Source organism: Rhea americana, unplaced genomic scaffold (assembly GCF_003343005.1).
Source record: "Rhea americana isolate MKP2758 unplaced genomic scaffold, rheAme1 scaffold_15, whole genome shotgun sequence".
Classification (NCBI taxonomy): Eukaryota; Metazoa; Chordata; class Aves; order Rheiformes; family Rheidae; genus Rhea; species Rhea americana.
Window position 1 is genome coordinate 4,490,952 of NW_028185594.1, and position 23,537 is coordinate 4,514,488.

Below are 23,537 nucleotides of genomic sequence, written 5' to 3' on the forward strand. Positions count from 1 at the left end.
CACCTCTAGTAGTCATATGAGCAGAGAACAGAGTTGGCACCACTGCAAGGTTTATGGTGAAGCTACCCTAGACTGTGACTGCACCATCACAGACTGTACTGTATAAAAAGAAGAGGCATCATTTTCCCTAATATACTATGTCTGCTAAAAACAGTAATTTCAGGAGGTCTTTCTCTTTGAAGCTTTAATTGATTGGAATGGCCTGGGATAAATTGGGTAACTTAAAAACAGTGGAGTTCTAATAGAAGCCTCACAGGTGACTCAGGCCAGGGTTGGCAAGGAAAAACCATAGCCAGTGGGGCAGAATAGGCGTGCTGCCGCACTTTTCATTCCTGCTCGTTAAATCTGAAGGCACSTTATTAGTTGTCTTGCGTGCGAATACCTCCAATGACAACAGTGACAAGAGGAGGCTAAGAATACATACCCCACGGTAATGCCCCCAGACAGATTTGCTGTACATTTTGCTGTAGTTACAGGGGCACCGGTTTGCAATGAAACCCTGCTGGGCTGTGTGGTGTGTGCAGTGTGTGGTGTCTGTGTTTGTGCGCACGCGCATACAAATAAAGACCATCACCAGCTGCCTCTTTGATTAAAGGTCAAGCCTACTCACATCTGCACTTGGAGCATCTGTTAATCAGCAAAGGCCTAGCAAAAGCATTACCTCATTGGGAGCTTGGCAAGCTTCTAAAACTAAAGACATTTTGTTTCTATTCTCTCCCCAACAGGCTTTTAATCTCACAGTTACGGTCTCCTCCAGCAGAGCCCTGTCCAAACGGATCCAAACAACAACCATCTCCAGACCATCAGATAGCTCAAGTACATACTCTGCTGCACCTATAATGCCCAGCCATGAAGCTCTATTGCATATATAAAGAGTTCTAAATTGGATTTCCTTTCAAAGTAGTATTACATGCTACTTCATCTACTGGCAAACATACATTTCAACTTTCTTGCACCCAAGAACAGACCCTCCGATCATGTTGTAAAACCCACTGCTTGTCAGAAAAGGATTCCTTGCCTTCTAGGATCTTTAAAGAGAACCAGGCAACAAATCAGAATTGAGCTGCGACTAACCAGGGTAAGGTTGCTTATTCCTGCAGATTACCCCTCTCTGCTTTTCTAATTCACTCTACATGTCTTATCTTTCCATTAATCTTTAATAAATCTTTTAGTTAATTCCCCAAACACATACAATATACATGACAGCAGGATACAGTGTGAAAGCAGCCCATGGATATGAAGAAACAGGCAGCAGAACAATCAAAAGAAGGGGAAACATTTAGTATCAAAAAACACCCAAACTGCCTGTCAGTGGAAAGCAAGGAGCAACCAAGAGAAGGCAGAGGTAAGGGACAAAACCAGGGAGGAGACAAGGCATTAGTGTTTCTTTGACTGCTGTATACATTTTCTCAATGGGGGCCTCCTTCCTTTTCCACTCTGGTTCCACTTTGACAAAACAGGCAATCTGATTTCAAACTTGGAGCCTCTGAAATGTGGAAAACCCCATCTAGGCTGATAACAAGGACATGGCTAGACTAAAAAGTAAATCCAGTTTAACCCACCCTAGTAGAAATGGTAATTGAATTATACTGCCTTCAAATACGATAAGTTTGGGGCTGGGGCYCTGCAGGAGGAGGAGGTGTCTTGCAAACACAAATAAACACAAAGAAATGTGCTAACAGGAATGGCTAAATAAATGGATGAATTGTGACTTCTACACACCCTGCCCCCCACAGGTTGCTTGATAAGCTGCTGATTGCTTCTAAAACATCTACTACCAATGTTAGGAACAGATTAAGCAGCTTACAAAGCACTAGGGTCTAACAGACAGGCCCACCAGGGAGACTGCAGCTCTGGAGTTAAGTAGCTTGCTATTTCATGGCTTGATTATTAAAGATGAGATAGCAGAACATGCTGAAAAGCCGTAGAAACAGTTTTAGACCTCAGATGACTGGCCTTTTTATTTTTTATATATATAGAATCATTTCCACCTTACGGTTTTACCAGSCAACAAAAGACATGTTGCTTCCTGTGGTTCTGCAGTTCCCAGCTCTGAGACACATTTGAACAACCTCAACCTAATGTGTCAACTGAACACGCAAAACTGACTATGTAACCCCTCACCCTGCAGAAAAGGCAAGGTCAAGCACAGGAACCCTCTGTGAAAGCAGCTTAAACTAATGTGTTTCAAATATCACTGGCAATGGCATAAGACTGTGTACACAGATGTGCATAGATCAGCTAGCCTATCTTACCTCATTACTTCAGCTGCATCTGAGCACTCCTTAGCCTCCCTCTCTTCTCTCTTTTTTTTTTTTCTTCCCTAATTCTTCTTGTTTAATCTACTATGTGATTATGTGATAAAACTCTCTTGTTCAGGTAGATGCACTGCAAGCTGCTTGCTTAGCTCAATCAATATYAACATCAATGCAAAGACGCATCTTGCCAGCACACATCTTGTGCTGTGCTTAAAAATATCACAGAAACACTGCACAGTTTAATTTTGTGCAGTAGCTCTGCTGAATGTGTTTTTAGGGTTTGTTTTGTTTTGTTTTCTGTTTTGGTATTGTGGTAATACCTAGCAGACTTAAAACTATTCTTTCAGTAAATATTACTTGTCACCTGTGAGCTGAGCCTTAGACGAGTCTCCCCCATCCCACCTCTAGCTTTTGTCCAGATGAAAAATTTCTCACAGCAAAGCTGTCTTTGCAGCCTACACTCTTCTCTCATAACCTCTTTCAAGCCCCATTTCAACTGCAGCTCTAAGGTTGCTTTCTCTCAATCCTAACCCAATGCCCCTGTTAACCCATTTTTGTATCAAACTATAAACCACAGAAATGGCTTGGATGCAGAGCTGCTTATGCTATGATTAGCAAGAAGGGAGAACATGCAATTAGCACTGAAGATGAGAACTTGCTTGGTGTATAACATGTAGAATCAATGGAAGAAACTTACCTGCTGGAGGTCTGCAAGAGAATAAAGATGGATTTGCTGAAGAAGATACTCTCTGGGAAAGATCCTGAAAAAGAGAAAAAATGGATGTGTTGACATCATGCTTCAAAAGGGTGGCTTCTTCTCTGGGAAGCTCAGTGACTCTCTCTCTCCCCCAAAAGACTGCAAATATGACCCTAGAAAGACAGAGATGATCAGAATTTGTAACTACGTTACCCTATAAGCATCAGCTGCTTTTGCAGCAGTTTTCATGGACACTGATTATTTCCACGAGAATGAATACTGTGCCAGTGTTACTCTCTGCCTKTCAGGTAAACATGTATGATGACATTCATAGCTACAGAACACTCATCTTGGGCACAAAAGCTTTTTGTTTTTCGTAGCAATTAGCCTAGTAATAAAAACAAGTACTTGAAAGTACAGTTTAGATGTGCTTCTTATATTTCTTAGTAAAAGATTCCTGTGCTGCTAGAAAGCGTTACAGTCAATTTGAGATGCAACTTTTTTCTTTTAAATGAAAGAATTATACTGGGGAAAAAATGTCAGTGCAGATACTGTTCTTCTCATATAAAGTTGATCTATATTGGTGGAGTTATTCCCCTTTGCATACAGAAATATCTGTACTAGTATAGACATTGTAATGACTTACTTGAGAAAGGTGTATTTTTCCTTAAATGAAACAAGATTTAAAGCAAGATCACTGATCCTCTGACAGACCTATGCAGTAAAGCTAAATTACATAAATTTGAACAGATAATAGATGTCCTAATTAAAATCATGTGTAGTAAAATGAACAACCATGTTAAAGCAAGGTTATGGTGAAAAGTAGATTTTGTAAAGCTAAGTTGATATTAGCAAGGAAAGTTTATGAAAACCTGTGCATCTGCCATGAAAACATCAGGAAGAGAAAAGGTGCACCTAATTAAAAAGTCTATCTTTGTGGGCACACACAGAGGCACGACCAGCTGAATGGCTTTGTTTTGTATCTGCACAGAACAAACACAGCACCATGCTCAGGTATCCTGGGGAGAGGAGAATCATCACTCTTGCAATAAAAGCTACCAGGTACATTAAGAGCAGCATTTTTTTTTACAATGTTGCTTAGAGCAGAAACCATGAACTCAATTCCTAATTTATCATCATGCCATTTTAAAGCAATGCAGAAACCAAAGTCTTCATGTTACTGGATGTCTAAACAAAGCTCTGCTGAAGGTTTGTAACAACAGAACTGACACACCAAAAAGATCATTGGACACGTGCAAAAAAAGCCAAGCTACTGAAAGGCCAATATGAACTTACATGATCATGACATGAGACTAATGAAAAAGTTCACAGGAAGTCAAAGAAGGCATTTCAGAAGTTGGGACAACATAATTAGCAATAACACAGATCAGCAGGGATAAACATAGTCCCAACTACATAGTGCGAACTTCATTCTTTGACAAAACACTGACTTTAAGAAGTAACTGTCTTAACTATTGTAAGCTGATCTTTTCAAAGATGCTTTGGAGAGGCTCCTGTTAAAGTGAGTGGCTACAAGGCCCCACAGTCTTTCTGTRCCTTTGAAAAAATCCAATTTTCATTGGGATGGGAGGGGAAAAGTCTTGCAAGCAAGGCACTGACAGCTCTGCCACTGCCCATCTAATGGCACACCTCTGGCAGCGGGAATGTGGCCTCACCACTTCTGACTCACCAAGCATGTAGGTCCACCCAGCGCACCTAATCCTCAGGTGCACTCCCCCTGGGATACTGTGCTTTCCCCTTGTAGTTCTGTAGGCTATATCATTGCTCCTATTGGAGGTGAATGTGTTTCAGTGGCAAGTTAGCTGATCTTTGCAAGTGCTCTGAGGCTCTATTACACCATGCCTTCATATTATGTTTGGCACAATGGCAAAGATAGCTAGAAAACAGTCAAAATCCAGATATTAGACACCATGCCGATTCCTCATTTGCACACTAAAGATTATTAGAACTGACTGCTAAGGGGTCGGCACTAAACAGCATTTTGGAGCTATTCATATTTTTCAGCTCTAATAGATTTTTTTCGTTAAAATTTCCCCACTGTTCTCCCCTGATCACACAGGCCAGGCACTAGACAGTGCAGTAGCACTGCCAGGAACCATATTATTTGATGACACCCTCACAGCACTGCCAAGGAAAATCATTAGCTAATGAAAGATTTCCTTTCTCAGGCTAGGTAAAGTCTTTAGCCTGAATAGCCCATGAGGCAGAAGCTGTCAATGACTAACATCAGTGACTAATACCTCATTCCCCTGCCTTCCAGGACTGCATTTTATTTCCTGCAAGATCTACTACTAATAAGATTCACAATAAGAGGAGTGCAGTTAAGGCACAACCCATGATCAGCTCCACTCTGTCAGGTATTCCTGGCCAGTACAGGAACCRGTGACAGCTGTTCTCTCCCTGCATCAGTTCCCATCCCCAAAGCACGCTGCAGTCTGCCTTTCTGCCTTCCCAGCATCATGTGCTTCCTGTTAGTTTGCAGTAGTTAGCTCCTCAGAGCCAGTATCCAACACTCCTCATCCYTTCTAAATCTGTATCCAGGAAAAGAAGTTGGTACTGCCCTCCCAGTCTTCAGTAAGACACACATGCACCTGCAGAAGAGGCAATCAAGTCAGAGGAGCACTTCTAGTGCTATACAGACTGAGAGATTAAAAAACATTCAGTAAGTAAGGCTGGTCCAGCCTTAGCTTCACAGTCCTTCTGTTGACCTGAAAATCACATTCTGATTGTGGATGCCCACAGAAAAATAGCTGAGCAGCTAGAATGTTTTGTTTTTGTTTTGTCTTWGAGAAAATGCTAGAGCAGCATTTGCAACGTTCCTTACGTATGCTAGTGCATTCGGCTAGCTCCTGTGTGGTACCCAATGCATGCAGAGGGAAAGAGAGCTCCTGGAGCATCTGCCTACATCGCCAAAGGCTGAGATCCCACAGCTCCATGAGGACAAAGCCACTGAAGAAGCCTAGAAGTAGCTGGCTCAGCCTCTGACCTTTCAAAACGCAAACGATGTTCACTCAGCACAGCTGCGGTGCACTGAGTGGTAGTTTCAAAAACACATCTTGTTACGCTGCACGTYTGGGGCTAAGGTTCCCCTTCAGAAAATATCCAACAGTCCCATTTGGGAAGAAGGAAACATACAAAACTCAGCTGATCCCTAAATGTGACTTTTGAAGCCACTTGTTGGCAACCTCTAGTCAATGGAGAACAAAAGCACAAAATGTACCAAAATATCAAACTCAAGCACATTAAAAAAAATCCTCATTATAAAATGCAAACAAACCACTTGGAGTAGGAAATTCATATCAGCAAAGTAGTTCAGCAAGCAACAAAATGAATGATGTCCAGTTTCCAATGGCTAGCTTGTCTGCATGGGTTCTCTCAGCCTAATGAGGTGATGGCTTATTTAAGTCCTTTTCAATAGGGACAGATAGGGCTTATTCAGTGTCTTTTGCTCAGACATCTCATGTAACTGGTCAGAACTTAATGTCTTTGCAATCTCCATCCCTCTGTCAGCTGCGACTGAAATTGGCCAAGGGCATTCAAAGCCAGTAGAGTACAGCAGGTGAGATAAGGTGCACATAAACACCATGCCTTTGCATTAGTGATCAGACAAAATACTATACTGAGGTCCAAGTAGATTTTAAAATCACACTTTGGTTGAAAATCTTGACAGAGACTACAGAGCAGGCTGGGATAACTACACTTAAAAACAATTCAGTAGAAAATATTTACTTTCTGCATGAGATGGAGCTTTCAGTATGTTTGGTTTAATAGAAGGCCTTGACCTGAAAAGACCAAAATGTGCTTGCATTTGTGCTTTAAGTTTTTCTTTAACATAAAGGTCATTTACAAACTCCAAATAGCAAATCCCTGTTTGAAAGCAAAATATAAGATAATCAGTTTCATAAATCTTTTCACTGATGCTCTATAAGGAACTGTTTGCCAATTAAAAGTATTGAATAAACAGTGTACTTYAAGTCAAATTTTAAAACATAGGAARAACCGCAGTGAGTTAGAGAGGTTAAATGAAAAATGTTAGGACTCATCATAATAAAAACTCAAACCTCTGCTGCTTCAGAACATGACCTGCAGCCCCTGAGAGGCAAACAGTGTTGAGTGCATGTCCCACTAAAAGCATCTCCTAAGCATTTGTGCAGTTTGGAAACTCCCAGTCCAGTTTCAGCACCACTGAAAACAGAGCAGTTGTGAATGACGAGACTGCTGCGCTGTAAACTCTGCCCACCAGTCAGGGTTAAGTTTGTAGTGAACAAACTGAGTTCAATGCTAACCAATCCTTTAGCTTCATTAATTCCTGTGAACAATGAAATCCAAAGTCCTGTCAGTTAAAGGTCTCTGAATTGCTTTTTTGTAATGTGCTAGAAATAAAAATAATCAAGGCAAGCAGGAAAGAAACCCACCATGGGAGATTTTGGGACAAACTAAAACAAAGAATTGTGCATTCTCAATTTGCAACTATTACAATTTTTTATTTAATACTGTGTAATCTGAAGTATAACCTTCAGGCAAGACAGACCCAGAAATTTCACTCGTTCCCTTTCAGATGATTTTATCAGGCAGGTATCTACACAAACAAAGGTTATCTTCTGGTGTTCCCCTGCAAACACTGATAAGGCTTTGCTTTTTGCATTTGGACAAAGTGTGCAGCCATGGTGCTTTGTTAGCACTAAGTAATTGCTCTGCATTTAAAGCCTGTTTATCATCAGCTTAGGTGATTTTTTCTCCAATGGGTTAAATACCCTGACAGCTCTGCTAAAGCTACAACCAATTAATCTGCCTAAGTCTGACACTATAACCAAAGTACAAATGTGATAAGCAGAGCAAACTCTTCTTTTGACACTGCAATCCAAAGAAATTGAGTTAGCTGGCAGGTGGGCACAATCAAGTCTCTTTTGTGAAAAACTTGTTGAAAACTGCTAAGACATGGAAAAAACAAACAAGCAAACAAACAAACAAAAAAAAGGCTGGCACCATGATTTCACATGCCAGCCAGGAAGGCCTTGTTTGACCAGGTTGATAACTGCATGACTGAGCTCTGACTCACTCATCTACTACAGACGCACCAGTCCAAAACGCAGTCACGCTCAGACATCCTCCCCACCCTTCTGCTGGAAATGGCTACACCCAGAGTTGACGCAGCATGTTAGATACCACATCCATTCCTTAGCCACCACAGTTCATACCCTGGCATAACAATTTGCACCACCATCAACTTACTTTTAAAACTGGTACCAGGCTGTGAACTCAGGCAGCTGACAGACAAGGCAAAACATGCTGCTTTCTGCTGTTCCCACCAGACTGAACACGCTCTTGCCCCAAAAGATGAGCAAGAGTACCCCTAAACTGCCATCAGCAAGCCCCGCCGGCAGCTGGGGCCATGCACGTGGGGAGAAGCAGTGTGCGCACAGCAGTCTTGCTCACTGAATGTCAGTCTGCAGAATCACCATTTGATCTAACAAGTATAGAGGGATATAAGTTAATTACCAGTCATCCCAGATACGTATGGCAGGGTAAACACATCTCTTGCTAGATTTTGTCTTGCAATTCATTTGACGTGCCACCTATTAAGATAAATTAGAGAGCAGCGATGGAGATGAGGGGAAAAGGGAGGATGTTTTCCAGTGCTGCCAATTCTTAGTTTTACTCAGGCTTTTGATACATGGCATTTCCTTGAAAACCCTGGCTCCTGGAAGTAGTTAGGAGATCAGAACCTCAGCCTTCAAGTCAAATAAAAAAGCTACTCAGGGAAATGGGGCATTGCAAAATCTGATGATTCAGAAGTAAAAAGTTAAATTAAAACATTTGCCTCCTACCCGCAGATGCGACTTGTTTACTTAATTATTGTGGTATTTACACCAGATTAATGATTTTTTTTTCAATTCTAGAGGTTTCGCTAAAAAGGCATTTGTGAACCATTTCACATTCATGAGGTATAAACACTCTTGTGGTTATGTTCTGGGAGCAGACATTCCCTAAATATCTTCAGCCCATATTGAGGGCTAGATTTAGTACTGAGCATGTTTAAGCAAGGTGTTGTTTAACGTTGTTAATGAAATTTCGCATGAGTATCCCTAAAAAGAATTACTCTTATCATTCATCAGCAATCCTAAATCAGAATATAAACTTTCTGTTAAAATGTAGCTCACTAAACTCTTCTCTCCTCTGTGGTTACTTGAGCAAGATTACAGCAACACTGTGAAAGGCAAGAACCACTACAGACAAAAAACAGGAATTAAATATCACTGACATGAAAAGCAGGATGCAGAGAATTAGAGGYATACAGCTTCATTTTGAAATCAAAATAGCTCAGATCCCCCAATTAACTTGAAATGAAACGAAGAACCAGCAAACGCTCTCTATTCTTGTCAGGCACACTTCTAAATCTTTAGTGCAAGTTCTGAAGTGAAGACACAGGTAATATTTAAAGTAGCAGCAAACTAGTCTACCATTTTGAAAAATGCCTAATATTACTGATGTATTTGACAATGAGGTGTAGGTGTGTCCCTGGACAGGAAAATGCTAACGTGAACCAACAGACCAGCCTGTCCTCTGGAAAACTTATTACATACACCTTGGCAAGCTCCTCAGCTTACCACAGTAGAGCACTGGCTCGCATGTTTATAATCTTCCCTTGGCTTAAACAGACTGCAGTGCTGCTGCCACCTCTGGCTGCTTTGGCACATTTCCTGGATCCCCAGCTCTCTGTTTATTACTCTCAGTTGAAATGAAAGCTCAAAGTCCACCTAACTTCCACCCAAGCCCCCTGCAGTTTTAGGGAAAGCTTTTCAAGATCTTTGCCTTGCAAGGWGCCTGCATGCACAGTCACTTCTTCAGAAAGACACAAGAGTTGAAGGCAAAGAGATGGTCTATTTGTAAGTGCTCCACAGACATCCCTTATTTTAGCTAGTGCAATGATTACACACATGCACTATCTATGTAAAACAACATATACATGTGCATACCTCCCCACATTTCTTTCCTCACCTTTCCTCATTTTTGGTTGTTGTTTGGTCTTAGGTCTGGATCCTCACAGGATATTCAGATATGCCCTTTGGGTGAGTTTCTCCCTCTTTCTAATCACCTGTGCAACAAATTTTCTTCTTCTGTTGGACTCTCATCTAACTTGGAGCCTTCTGCTAGGAAACCACAGCCTTCTGTTCCTTTCCCTTGCCCAAGGGAAGCATTTTTCTTTTCAGTCTACTACTTTCCCATGCTATGACTTTGTTCTACTTTGGGATTTTCCGTTCTCCAAATGGCCTGTGTGCTGCAAAGAAAATGGAGAAAACGAGTCTCCTTTGAGGGTTGCACCATGACTTAATGATCTTCTGTCATCCTTGGTCTGAAAGATGACCTGACACAGCCCCAGCTTCACATACGTGAGGCATTTGGTGGTACAATGATTGTGTAAGATCAATCAGGATTCCTGTGATGTGTTTAGGCAGGTTCCCCMATTGCCAAACAAACATTTTGAAAGTAATCTAGCCCTGTGTCAGAAGCGATATTTCTAAGGCCTCACTGTAAAAAGCGACAAGATTCTATTGTTCGGCATCACTGAATTTGGGCTCATTCTGCACTGTGCTGACAGAATGTCAGGCTCAGCCAAGACCATGTGTCTGCAGCACTGCAAGGGGACCTTCAACCTATTCCTGCAACAAACAGCTCTAATATGGTCTTCCTGTAACACACTTAGCACTGGTGTTTTGCTAAGTAAAACTAATATATTGCTGTTCTGGAACTGATAGACAAATGGTATCCTACAGAGGAGATGAAGAATGAGATGTGATTTTTTCCCTAGTTTCTCACTGCTGTACAGGAGGTCTACTTCCAGATAGGGGGCACTGAAAGGAGCACGAACATGTAGGGGAACCTCCTGCAGATGCAGATAAAACTTCTATGTTCTATCACCGTGATCTGTCTAAGAATATCTGASCAATGCAGCTGAGAGAGCAGAGAGCCCAGAAAGAGCTCTGAAGTTGACCAGGGTTGGCCTACCCCTACAGAAGACATGAAGGTGCCTGAAGACTTTCCAAAAAAATGCTCTGTCAGCTCCTTCACTAGAAGAGCATTTTGACCATGACAAGAATGGAGGACAACAGACTATGGCACAGGGAGAAGCTGTTAGTGTTACTTACGTCTAGAGATAAAGAGAAGAAAGCAAAACTAGAATGACACACCACTTAAGAGTGGCTTCCCAGAATATCCTAGTGGCTTAATGGAGTTGGGAACACTTTCTTTCTCTCCAAGCTATTTGGCTGACTCCCTCCTGTTTGCTTGTGCCACTCTGCCATCATCATACAGTCAGCCAGCTATGCTGGGATCTGCACAGTTCCACTTGCAGTAACTACTTTGGCTCTAGGCTTCAGTCTTGTTCAGTTCTATCTGAACAGCACCCACACGAGCAAGGCAACCAGTAGAAGCAAGCAGAACTTGTTGAGTAAAGACTGTTGAGGTAAATTATGTCCGTTGTAATACTGAGGTGACAGCCACAGCAAACTAGGCATAATCATGCTCCTTGTAAAATAGAGTGCTCAATAATAGGCTAGGATATCAGTTGGCTATCTCAGTGGTACTCTGCTGACTGATGGAGGGTTTGAGTTCACCTCACAGTCAACTCTGATTTCCTTTATTTTTTTTCTCCTTGCAAATGCAAAAAGAATTTAGAAACCATTTGCGAAAATAAATCATTATTAGTGATGCAGATCATTTTCACTTTATGCCTCCTAGCTACTTTAGGATTTCTTTTGCYTCTCTTCCTTCCTTCCTTTCTATTTGGTCACCTGCCTCTTAAAGTTCACATTGTGGTTCAGCCCTGAGTACTCTGCTAGATGCCAAGTTTTAAAAAGTTCCTAAAGTACCTATCTATGGACACCAGCCATTATAAATAACATTTCCACATTTAAACCAACCGGATCCTGAGCTAACTTGGTTTATAGCCATCTGGAATTCTTCAGAAAAAGCAACTTGTAAGCACTGTAAACAGTTTTGTCTTCCCAGAGGACATCAAGAGTTTCCAGATTCACTGCCATCTTCATTTTGAGATCTGAGTTCAAGAGCAAGGTATAGATTTAAAGAATATGATGATACAAATAATATTAATATAAGAAGACTCCAAGTGATCTGCTTTTTCCTAATAAGGCAGGCTCTATCAGTGTCCCTAAGGCAGCAAGGTGCCAATACAATTAATCAGTCTGTTTTTAGTTCGCCTTAGACAGCAATATTAACAGTTTGTTTCAGTCTGTTTATATGGGTCTGACAGGCCTTCAAGATGCTGTGTTCACTTTCTTATGATTAATAGTCATTCTCATAGTAAGGTGAAGACCAAGCAGAAAAAGAACATTTTTAGAGCAGGACTGATAACTGGATTCTCTCCCTCAGACTTTCATTTCTAAATAGGAAACAGTACTAAATTTAGGAATGCTGCCTAACAGTATTGTTTTAACTCCCCCTTTTCTTGAAACTTGCCCATGTGAAGAGCCAAAGGGAAATTTAAATCATCTATTTTCTTTGTTTACTTGTCACTTGTGCTCTGTAAAGCCATCACACTGAGCGTGAGGGTCTGTATGCTCATATGCTATATGAAGAAAACAAAACAAAAAAAATAGAACCAGTTTAGAGCAAGAAATAGCTGCTTCCAGAAAAGGGACTTTTCTTTCTTTACATCCCTGCAAATCTCTTATGGGAGACCTCAGGAACCAATCGAGTACCAAAACCAACCCTGACAGAGGTTTCACAATCCAAGAAGGAGCTGGATTCAAGGTTTATTCTGTGCTTTTGAAACATTGCTTCACTGGCTTTTACTGGACTTTACAAGTCCAACCAGAGTGCAGCTGCTTCCGCAGAACAAAAGTAACACCCTAGCATTCTCACCCTTCTTGGGCTGGGGTCCTTCTCACCAATCTACACAGAGATCAGCTGCAGGCACACAAGGAGACGAAGTTTAAATCAGGGTTATTGTGAACCAACAAAGCACCTCCCATACAACAGTGGCTGCCAAAGTCTTCTCAGCTTTAACCTGAGACAGTGTTAAGGAACCCTTAAATAAGAAAAGGGAGCATTTCCCACACTTCCCTCTTCTGCAAGTTTGGGTGTTTCACTCTGGCAGAGGGAACAGGGCACCAGMGGTATCCAGCCAATACAGCATAAAAAGCAATCACCCAAGCTAGAGCTATGAAACTAGAAGTGACGTATCTGCCCACACTGCTGCTTCCTCTTCTCTCTTTATGCTAACCAGAGTTAGTGTTAAATGCTTAATATTTTAATAACCCATTTCTCTTTTTTTTTTTCCCTAAAACATCACACACACTTCTGTGCTATTTTTTGTCCATTCTTTCTTCTCTCCATTTCTTCAGCATTTGTCATCTCTCCCTTTTGGAGGCAAGTTTTGGGGTTCCCTCTTTGTCTTGGTTCCCTCAGTAACTCTTCTCTTCCTGAGAACCCTCCCCACTATCTCTTTCTCTCAGCTCTGGCTCTCAAAATCTCCTCCATTCTCCTGGTTTTCCCTCTTCCCATTTTAACTAGTCCATTGATTTCTTTCTCCGTTTAGGCCTCCTTTGATCTCTTTCTTTTGCTCTCCTACCCAACTCCCTTCAGTCTCTCCTGCCTCCTCCTCTCTATTTTAAGGGCATTCTTTTCTTCAGCATTAATCAGAGGGCATAATTTCTTTTCTAACTCTTTTTCTGAACGGCAGCCATCAGAAGTCTTGCTCTCCTTTCAGTTTTATTACAGTTGAAGAGGCTGGTATAGGAAAGTTATTACAGCTGAACAGCAAGACAGTCTGCAATATAATACTACCCTCTAGGATAACAGACAAAAAAATCAGCCTGATTTTTAAAATGCTGCAAGCTGTCCTATCAAGTAATAGGAATTGAGCATTAAGACACACACCCATATTAGCATGCTGTGGATCTGATACAGGAGCTCAGTAGTGCTCTGCACAAACCTGCTGCTATATCCTTCTCCTTGCTGTTCTTGAGGTAGCTATTCAAAGCAGTGACCTAAGTTATCTGCTGAATAGCAAACTTCATCATCACTCCTCTTCCTGTGACAAAAACACTGGTGTATTTTCCTCTTCCTCCTCCTCTCAGAGAATTYAGGTCCTCTGTCCTTAAAACTTCATGCTTAAAATACAGCCACCAATGCCATCTGCTTTCTTATCACTTGGCAACTGATCATTCCAACACAGAGGCTTTCTTTTTTTGCAGGCTTGCCTTACTTGCAAACCTGGACACAAATGCTTACAGATGGGTTTACCATCGTGTCAGCTCCATGTGCCTGCAGCCATTCACCCCACCTCGGGAACCTGAGGTGCCACACCTAACTAAAACTACTCATGCAGAGTCAGGAAGTCTAAGGAGTAAAAGATGCATTCAGGCCCTATAAAACCTACTGGAACCATTTTCTTTTGACAGTAGGTACCCAGCTGCTCTAAGAGGTCGGGTAGAAGCACAGTGTCTTTCTAAATATGTAACACCTTCAAAATTGGATTGTGGGAACAAAAAGCAAAAACAAAACAAAACAAAACAAAGAAACTATATCCTTGTGCTACATGTTGCCCTTGGTCCTTACCTTCTACGCAGGTCTTCAGCCACTGCTGCTCTGCAGCTGAACAAATAGGCCCGGAGAGATTTTAGCTGCTGTCTCAGGCGGACAACAGTTGCCAGAGATTCAACATGCTGGTACAACATGGGATTTTCCTGTTGGATGTCAATCAACGGTTCCTCATACACATATTCCAGGAACTCTTTGGCTTGCTTTGACACCTGAAAAATAAAGTAACTAGTTTAGCCAGGCTTTCCTCCCAATTCTTTTTAAGTGGCTCTTCTCCTCTGTGATGTCAGTCATTCTCTGCTTCTGAAATGTTATTCTGTTACCAGATACAGATGAAGACAAAGCTAAAAGAGATCCAATTGTCTCTGCTTACCCAGCTCAAACTTCATCAAGCCTATCAAAGCTGAATGTATAAGCTAATTGCTCAACCAAAGTACAGTGATATTTTCAGCCACACGTTTTCACTTCAGGGTAACATAGCATACTAGATATTTTCCAAGTCTAAAAATTATGATCAGTAAGGTTCTTCCCTGTCAATATTTTTATGTTTGTTTGTTGTTTTCTTTTGGGCAAGAAAGCAAAGATCAAATAAGTGCAATACTGGAAAAGAAAAAAAAAGCTTGACATTAGAAAAGGAAATATATACACTACAAATCCAGTTGCACTGTACTATCTCAGGGTATAGAATTCCAGTGTACTGTATTATTCCAATTTCTTTCATTCTTAGTTATGTGGTTAAAAAAAAGATCAGAAGCAGATCTATCAAGTTTTTAAAAATAAACAAAATGGGTTTTACTGGCATTATTCTCAATATTTCATCTGGAAGAAAATTTTYTTATGCCTTTTTCATGACAGTGCTCTGTTAGATCTTCACCTGCAAAGAGCTACTATAATGATGATAAATTAATGGGACTTTTATTCTCTAGAAAAGATACTCCTATTTCTGAGGTGMGAAGGCCTAAGACCCTCTCATTCCTTACTTCTGTATTTTATCACAGCTGGAAAAGAGAAGATGGGATTATCTGAAATGAACTGCAAATCACTTGAAACTGTGCTCTAAAAATACTATGTGTTCTGCAATTAAATTAGTCCTCCAGACCCTTAAAGCAGTATTTACACTGAGGCAAGGGAGGGATGAATGCAGCCACCTATGCTACCTTTGCTRCAATTAACAAAAAAAGAAAGGGCACACCACAATCTCCTCAGATTTAGAAGTTATTTCCCTTCTGTAAGACAGCAATGTATGTCCATACAAATAGCAGCACTTCCACTAACAGAGCACATCTGAGACAGGAATTACTATCTACAAGGAAAGTTAGTCCTACCTGTAACCTTTTCAYAATGCATAATAATAATACAAATAACACCCAGGACAGTCTTTCTACCGACAGCTACACAGATAATGCAGTGTGCATTTTTAATACAGTAGACCATAATTTCACAGACCTCTCAGGTCCAGAAGCCATATTAAACATATCACTTATTTCTATAAAACATTCCATTCATATTTCTCTCTCTCTCTCTCTCTCTCTCTTTCTTTTTCTTAAAGCAGTGCACGTACAAGGAATCAGGCTGTCTGAATGGAGGAACAGACAGCATACTATGTAAGGAGCAGCACAGATGACTTGGAATTCATAGAACAAAATTTTACAAATCTTAAATATGTCAAGAGTTCTAACATTAGCAATGCTGATGTTTTATTAGACCCAGTAACTGCAGCGCACAGAACGCAATTAAACAACTACTTCCAAGCTGCTTTTGCAATCATTAAATGATTCAGCTGTAGTATCTCAGCCATGTCCTAACAACTGCTGTATCTATAGTAAATATTCCTCTTTCACTGATGGGCAACTTAAGCTTTAAGTTTTAAACTCCCGACTTCTGTCCTCTGCAGGACCTGGTGCTTAGTCTTCCCAGCTTCTCTCCTCTGCAGGACCTGCTGCTCAGTCTTGTCTTTGGAGTCTTACTCCTTTGCTCTGAAYCCCTGTTCAAGTGATGGGCTGCCCCCATCTACCTGCTCTGGTGCCTGGGTGATGGGAYCCCATTAGCAAGACGGGATTACTGTCAGTATGTGTTACACCCTGGCCCATGCACACTCATACCCCATAWGGGGGAACCCACCTGAGACTGCAGTTCAGAAACAAGAAAGCCACAGAACTGAGGTCACCTGAGTGACTCTGCAATATATAAGCATTATGAGGCAAAGTTTAAAATGACACTTGTATCTTTCTCTCCTGTATGAGCTGAACCTCATATTAGGATAGAGGCTGCACAAAGAGCGGCTATTCTCCATCATTCAGTGTGCAGCTCCATGCCCTACTTACTACACAAATCCAGATCCCAAAGGACAAAGTATTACAGTGCAGCTCCGGTGGCATATAGTCTGAGTGTAGCCTTTGAGAGAAGGGGAGGGAAGGGAACCTTCTTCTTTCTTTGCCAACAAAGTACCTGAGGAGCAGTGACCACAGGGAAAGCAGCTTTACCTGATATCCTTTACCTGGCTGGCAGGTAGGCTTAGCTCACTCTGTGCATSCTTGATGCAGGCACACCAGTCATGTAAAACATTAACTCACATAACCAACCATGACAAAGTTACAAGAAGCTGAAATGAAGTCTTACAACAGGAGGGGTCATGCACTCATAATAATTCAGCGTGCTACCAGCCAACATATTAGTACATGTATTAACATCCTTACAGTCCCATTTATTGAAGAGACTAGACTATCCCATTAAAATAAAACCAGTAGGAATGGAAAGATACAGTGTGACAGGATTTTAGCCTTTAACATCACACAAGGATGGATGCTAACATTTTCAGACCTTGATTTTCTAGAGGCTGCAAACTTGTACTTCAGAATTCAATTTGCCAGAAGTCAGCCTCCCTTGAAGCCTTCTGGTACAGGAAGTTCATTTCCTGCTATGTTCATCTGGCATTTTGATCAAGCTGGAAGTCACCAGAACCGAACTGCAATGCTTACTGTTTTTTGCATGTAAACAGGGAAACCAGTTGGCATAAGCAAAGGGAAGAAGGGATGTTTCCAAGATTGCCTCTTTCTTTTCCCTTCACACAAACACACGAAAAACAGAAATATGGAAACAATAGAGAGACAGGAAAAAAACCCAGTGAGTTGGGGACTGAACTGATGGTTCRGTTATGACAGAAGAAACATGCCTAATGGTTAAGTTCTTTGAAACATCTTTAATTACAATCACGGCAATTTTTCTTTTTTTATCCGCATGCTTTTAGGTGTTAAGTGCATTGTTGTTTTTCAAGGGTATGGGAAGACATAACTTGGCAGATTTCTGCTGCTTCTGTTTTTTCATGTCCTGTCTTGCCAAAAGCAGACAAGAACCTCTCCATTTGCAAAGCTTAGTTAATTGTTGCAAGTTTACCTTACAGATGCTGTTTAGGTGTTGRGAAATCCATTAAACATGAAAAAAAAATGTGTTCAATCACATTATATCACCATAAAAGCCCATGTCCTGGGGTAGGTATCAGCGCTTGCTTTGCCTGAGACAGACATGACAGACTCCAGAGACCTCTGCAGAGGGGAAAAAGATGGTAATGAGAAGGAATGAAGCTTTTCAGTTAACTTCATTCACTTTCCTCCCTTGGTGGACTGACAGGCGCATTTCAGACCATGCGAAATACAGAAGCATTCGAAGACTGAAGCTCTGTTTTAGTTCTTCTGGTCAACAAATATGGTTTGTATCTGGAGTAGCTTCACTTTCAGGCATTACTGCACTACCTGTGCAAGGCAGAGCTGTGTGCTTAGGAGAAGCTCTGTTGTTTAGCTTCATTCTGGGATRTTGCTGGACAGCTTCATGTGGGCACATTCACCAGACAGGGGGGCGAAATGCTAACATATTAAGTGATCTTCCTTTGAAAATGAGCCCAAAGAAAATGGAAATTATTCATGCTAAGATCATCTCAAGAAAGTAAAATATCTGTCTTTGCCAAATCAGAGCATTTAATCAATACACTATTCAGGAATCACACAGCTTCATTACCATTAGTTAGCACTGCAGCAAGCATTAAGTTGCCTTTTAGACAACTCAGAATAAACAGACATCAAACTTTCTCTCTGAACGGAGAAAAGAGATATAGATGTAGAAGTGCAGGCACTATATGCTGTACCTCAGAAAAGCACTGCTTAGTTCCTATGGGGGAACTGCAGGAACAGATATGCATATAAAAGCATGTATGTGCAGAGTTGAACAAAAAAGGGAGAAAACAGCAGATTTCACAAAAGCAAAAAGATTTTATCCTATATGTGGACTGGATGAAGTTGAAGAGGTCCAACCACTGACCTCAGCTCAGCTTTAACATTGCCACTTTGGCACAAGACCCCTGCATGACCTCCATTGCTCCTCTAATAGTTGGGGATGACACAGTGTTTAGGAAAAGGACACCTAAGGAATGGTGTTCCTTCCTTAAATCTATTTCTCTGAGTGCTTTGCCACAATCAGACACTGGTACAAATTTGGTCATGCTTTCAAATCACCTCACAACTGTTCTGACTACAAAAAGTGCAAATTGATATTTTCTCACTATAATAATCACAGTGAATTTGATTTTCAATTGCAGCTTAAGCTTAGAAGTCTCATTTTGTTTTGTGCCTTAGCTGCCTATACCTAGACTACAGAAAGCAAGCTTGGAGTATAGTTTTTACACAAAAAACAAAACAGTTTATTTTCTTTGCAATATCACTGATACCTTGATATGAGATGTCTTTGCCTTACTATGCACTTTCTCTGTGTTAGGACTAACTATACTGCCTTGGGCCAGTAAGTTTAGTCTTTGGGAAAAGCATTCAAAGAAATAATTCTTAAATATTTTTCCTAGCTTCTAGAAAAACGAGGTTTTTAGTCTCCACATGTAGGAGCTTTACAAACTTTGAAGAATCTTGCATTTCTTAGCACAAGACTATCATTTTCCTGATGGTAGGCTCTAGCTACCTTTTAATAATCTCCTCTTCTGACAAATTTTCATCTTCAAGAGAGCTGTTTTTCCTCTAATAGGGCATTTACTGGTCATTTTTTTCCTTTTCAAATAGCCCGTAATAATAATATTTGCAGACACAAAACATCAAACAGCCTCTCCTAACTGCTGCTGTTAGGTTTGAAGCTTTASCATGGTCTGTATTCCTTACGAGTTTGCTGTTGTTTCAGCATATTCTCTCTGTGACAGCAAAACACAACTACCATGTTTGTTGGCGTATTGCCTTGGGGCACGTAATCAGTTGCCCCTAACAAGCAACCTACCACTCAGGCAGCAGCAAACAGCAGATCACTGAAGTTTTAGAAAAGCTGTTTGTGTAACAATGAACAACTGTAGAATTTTCTCTTTACATTATTTTTGCCTGCCTGGTCCAAGCAAGTGTTGCCCTGACATCTTTCTAATGTTTTGGAAAGGTCTGTGCCAACAGATGCAACCTACTGGACTTTGCAAGAACCCACGTTTGGGTTATACCAGTTTTCACTGGGTCATCATCAACAAGCAGCACCAATTCAAGATAAACAGATGTCACCAGCAGGGAGAGAAGAATGGCTGCTTCTGCACAGGGAATGCCTTAGGCCTGACTAAGGAAGTTGTGGAGAGAACATGTCTGGTTGAGAGAGAGCAGAATCACTAGTACTGGCTCATTCTAGCTAGATGGACATTAGCAGACAATGCATTTAATCCTCAACCCACTGTGATGTCTGTGTTTCGATTTAAATAGCAGTTCAGTTCACTTGTTAGCAAACCAACCTGCAGGCGGATTACCTTGTATTTCGAAGTGTCCCAGTTATGAACGAGGCGTGCAGGGATGAGGAAGGTGTCATCCACATGGCAGGTGCTGCAGTAATACCAGCCACTATAGCTGCACACCTTGGCTTTTCCATTGGACAAGCCTATTGAGCGCTGACAGCCTGGGGAACAGAGAGGGGAAAAGACTGAGTTTGTATACCATGCCAGAAGTGCACAATTGGGATGTACTAAGAAAATAATTTAATTGTTCCACCCTCTGAAACTTTTTTATTTTYAAAACAACAAAGTATTTCTTGTTCCCTGGAGATAAAGGAACAAATATCAATATTCTRCCACTAACATGGAAACACCATACATTGACTTTAGCATCTAACATAAGAAAAAGAGCTCAGAGGGCAGTCAAAGGGTCTTAGCAGTTCTCAAGAAACAAAGGCAAAAGACCAGCTCCAAGATGTCTCAACACTGAGTATTTAAAAGCCACTATCTTCTGAAAACTGTGACCTGAAGCTGAAATAGAAAACCTCAAACTAGGGAAGCACCAGGCATGCACTCCAGACAGATAGGTCTGTTCCCCACAGGCACATGGGTCGGCAGTGGCTGCCTGGAGGAGAGCACGCAACCTCCTGCCGCCAACTAGGAGATGCTTACTTGGCAGGCAGGACTCAGCCAGGGCAAACCACAACCAGACCACCACCACCAACTGTGAGCAGCGGTCACATTAAGCATGAGTAATCCGTATGACTCAGGCAGCTCAGCTTCCTGGATCTCTGCGCCTCATGGTTGGATTACCCTGTGCCTTACGAGCTCTGATGTCTGCCTGAAACGTTTTCCACAGGAGGATCGCTTATCTCTTTCCATCCCTTCCTGTGTGGAGCCCCTGGGTGAAAAAAATGCAGTCTAAAGCTTCTCCTTTGGTTGAACAGGACTAACGCAGATCTCTCCCTCACTTGACTGCCTGTTCTCACAGAACACATAGAAATGCAACCTCTGTCTTTCTCTCAACCATAGTAAAAAAAATAATATTAGAGTGGAAGACTGGAAGACACACAGCACAGTCACATTGATCAACCTGTTCAGGAAAGAAGGCTAAAAATGTTTGGATGAGATTAATGAGATGTCTGTGGTTCTTATTAACACCTCTTTGACACAGCACACAAAGGTATTTCTGCACACAAAGGTATTTCTGCTTTTCCTTCAAACGCTAGTGTCCCCGTATGACACCTACAGCTACAGACACAACCAGCAGCAAAGCGCCACTCTGGAATCTGTTGTAAGCTCAGACAGTCTCTGCTGCAGTTGGTTAGTAATGTTAGGAAATTAGGAAAATCATTGTACACCACTTCTAAGGCAAAACTATTAGTTCAACATCATTTTACAAGCAAAAGTGTGCTTTTGTCAATGTAGTCAGTTTAGTGTAATTACATAACTTATCCTAGTAAATGCATTTTTTCTCCAGTAGAATTTATTCTTATTTGAGGAGAGCTTACAGCAGCTCAGCTACTCCAGATATCATTTGAACTCCTCTCCATTATCTGATGCTACCATGTCCCCACTGCTCCAATCAAAATAATTGGAATAATCTGACCATTGATTCTGAGAAATACACTTGGTCAACACAATCAGTGCAGGACGTGCGCTATCTTTGTTCCTGTCTCACTCTCGTATCAAATGCATCTCTCTTTCTCTCCCTCTAATCAAATACTTCTCTCTCTCTTTTTTAAACTGACATGCAATTTCTTGAAAAGGCAAATATATATACAGTCCAGTTGATGAAAAGATGCATATGTTAATGCCTCCTCTTCTGGCATTCATAAGATCAGATATGATCTAAACATATGTCTGAGGTGATATCATTCCATATACATAATAAAAAAGCGACATCTCATCTCAGCTAACAGAAAACCCAAATATTAGAATTAGGACTCTAAATTAATGTCATTGTAGAAATAATTTTGTATGATAATTGCTGGTAGAACTTTTTGCAAAGCAAAAGTTCTTTACAGAAAGAATGTCGGTATACCTTTTTTAAGGGTGAAGTCAATGCAAATAATTCAACGGTGTGTTACAAAAAAAGATAACCTACGGCTGCAGCTTGTGACTAGAACTCAGGAGTCAACAAATTTGTACTTCCCTTAGAGTGAAGCAAGCACTTGCCTGCCTTTTCTTTTTGTGCTTGCTTCCGTATTTAAAATAAGCAGATTCCTGACTAGTCAGTTAGGAGAGCTTCCACATAGTCCTGCTCCACTGTGCTGGCACAGATGAAATTAGCAGGCACCCCAGTAGTAAGCTCTGCCGCAGTGGACTGTGGTACAAACAGAACTTTTCTTTTAATTTTTAAAATGCATTAATACCTAAGGGTGAAGGGTTTGAACAGCTGAAGAGACATGAAAAAAATGCCCTGTTTGTCTAATATCCCATCCTATTAGCCCTGGAAGATGCTCACAGAAGGTACTCGCACTGTTGCTATGGAACCTGTATTTTTAAGAGCTCAGCAGAGGTAAATCTTGCCTCTCTGTAAAGGAAACACAGAAACAGCCACCTTCTCTGCTCACAGAAATAAATGAAGGAATCTATGAATGAGAGCRTTCCCCTTTCCCAAGCTCTCAGAACAGGGTAATATTTGCATTAGCAGTAGCTCAGCACAGCAAAGACTTCAGTGCCAGCCTTGCTCAGAAGAACAAGTGAAGAGTCAGAACACTCTCCTCATAAGTTGCCTCTGAATTTCAGATCACTGAAAAGCACTGAAGCATCAGTGTTTATACTTTGACTGGCTCCAGTTTTAGCATTCATTACACATACACCAAGCCCTCAGGTTGGATGAAACAGTGCAAAATGGCATGCAGGRTTTTACCAGCTCACTGTATTTGGAATGGGTGATGCAGTCCAAGTGGTAAAGCTAAGACTGAATTAGACCAGTCTCCTAACTCAGTACCATTAAAAACACTATACACATTCCCCTCTAGCCAGCACTTAACTCTCAGTGGGGTACACGACATAACACCAATGTCACCTGCCTCAGCCCACTCCCTCTTGCTCCACAGCTGAGGAGCTGGTTTGTCTGAGTACTCTGACTCTTATCAGCTAAAATAAAAGCAAGGATAAGCTAAACTCTCATTTTTTAGATTTCAAATGTCATCATTCTAAACTTTGCATTTGAGAAGTCATAATTTTAAGGTCTAATTGCTTGCAGCCAKAAACACATTCCAGCTCATGGAGAGAGCTTCCTCGGGAGAAGAACGCCAAAGCA

The 23,537-nt window shown here is 41.2% G+C and overlaps 1 protein-coding gene across 3 annotated transcripts in view; it reads right to left on the reverse strand.

Annotated features, from left to right (window-relative positions):
• The window catches only part of PLEKHM3 (pleckstrin homology domain containing M3), a 101,215-nt gene that overhangs the window by 37,017 nt on the left and 40,661 nt on the right, over nucleotides 1-23,537 (reverse strand). For all 3 annotated transcript variants that reach the window (XM_085299386.1, XM_085299388.1, XM_085299387.1), the window contains 3 exons: nucleotides 20,306-20,451; nucleotides 14,557-14,750; nucleotides 2,956-3,019 (listed from right to left, as the gene is read on the reverse strand). In XM_085299386.1, the coding sequence (XP_085155512.1) occupies nucleotides 2,956-3,019; nucleotides 14,557-14,750; nucleotides 20,306-20,451 (404 nt within the window). The remainder of the gene's footprint in view (nucleotides 1-2,955; nucleotides 3,020-14,556; nucleotides 14,751-20,305; nucleotides 20,452-23,537) is intronic.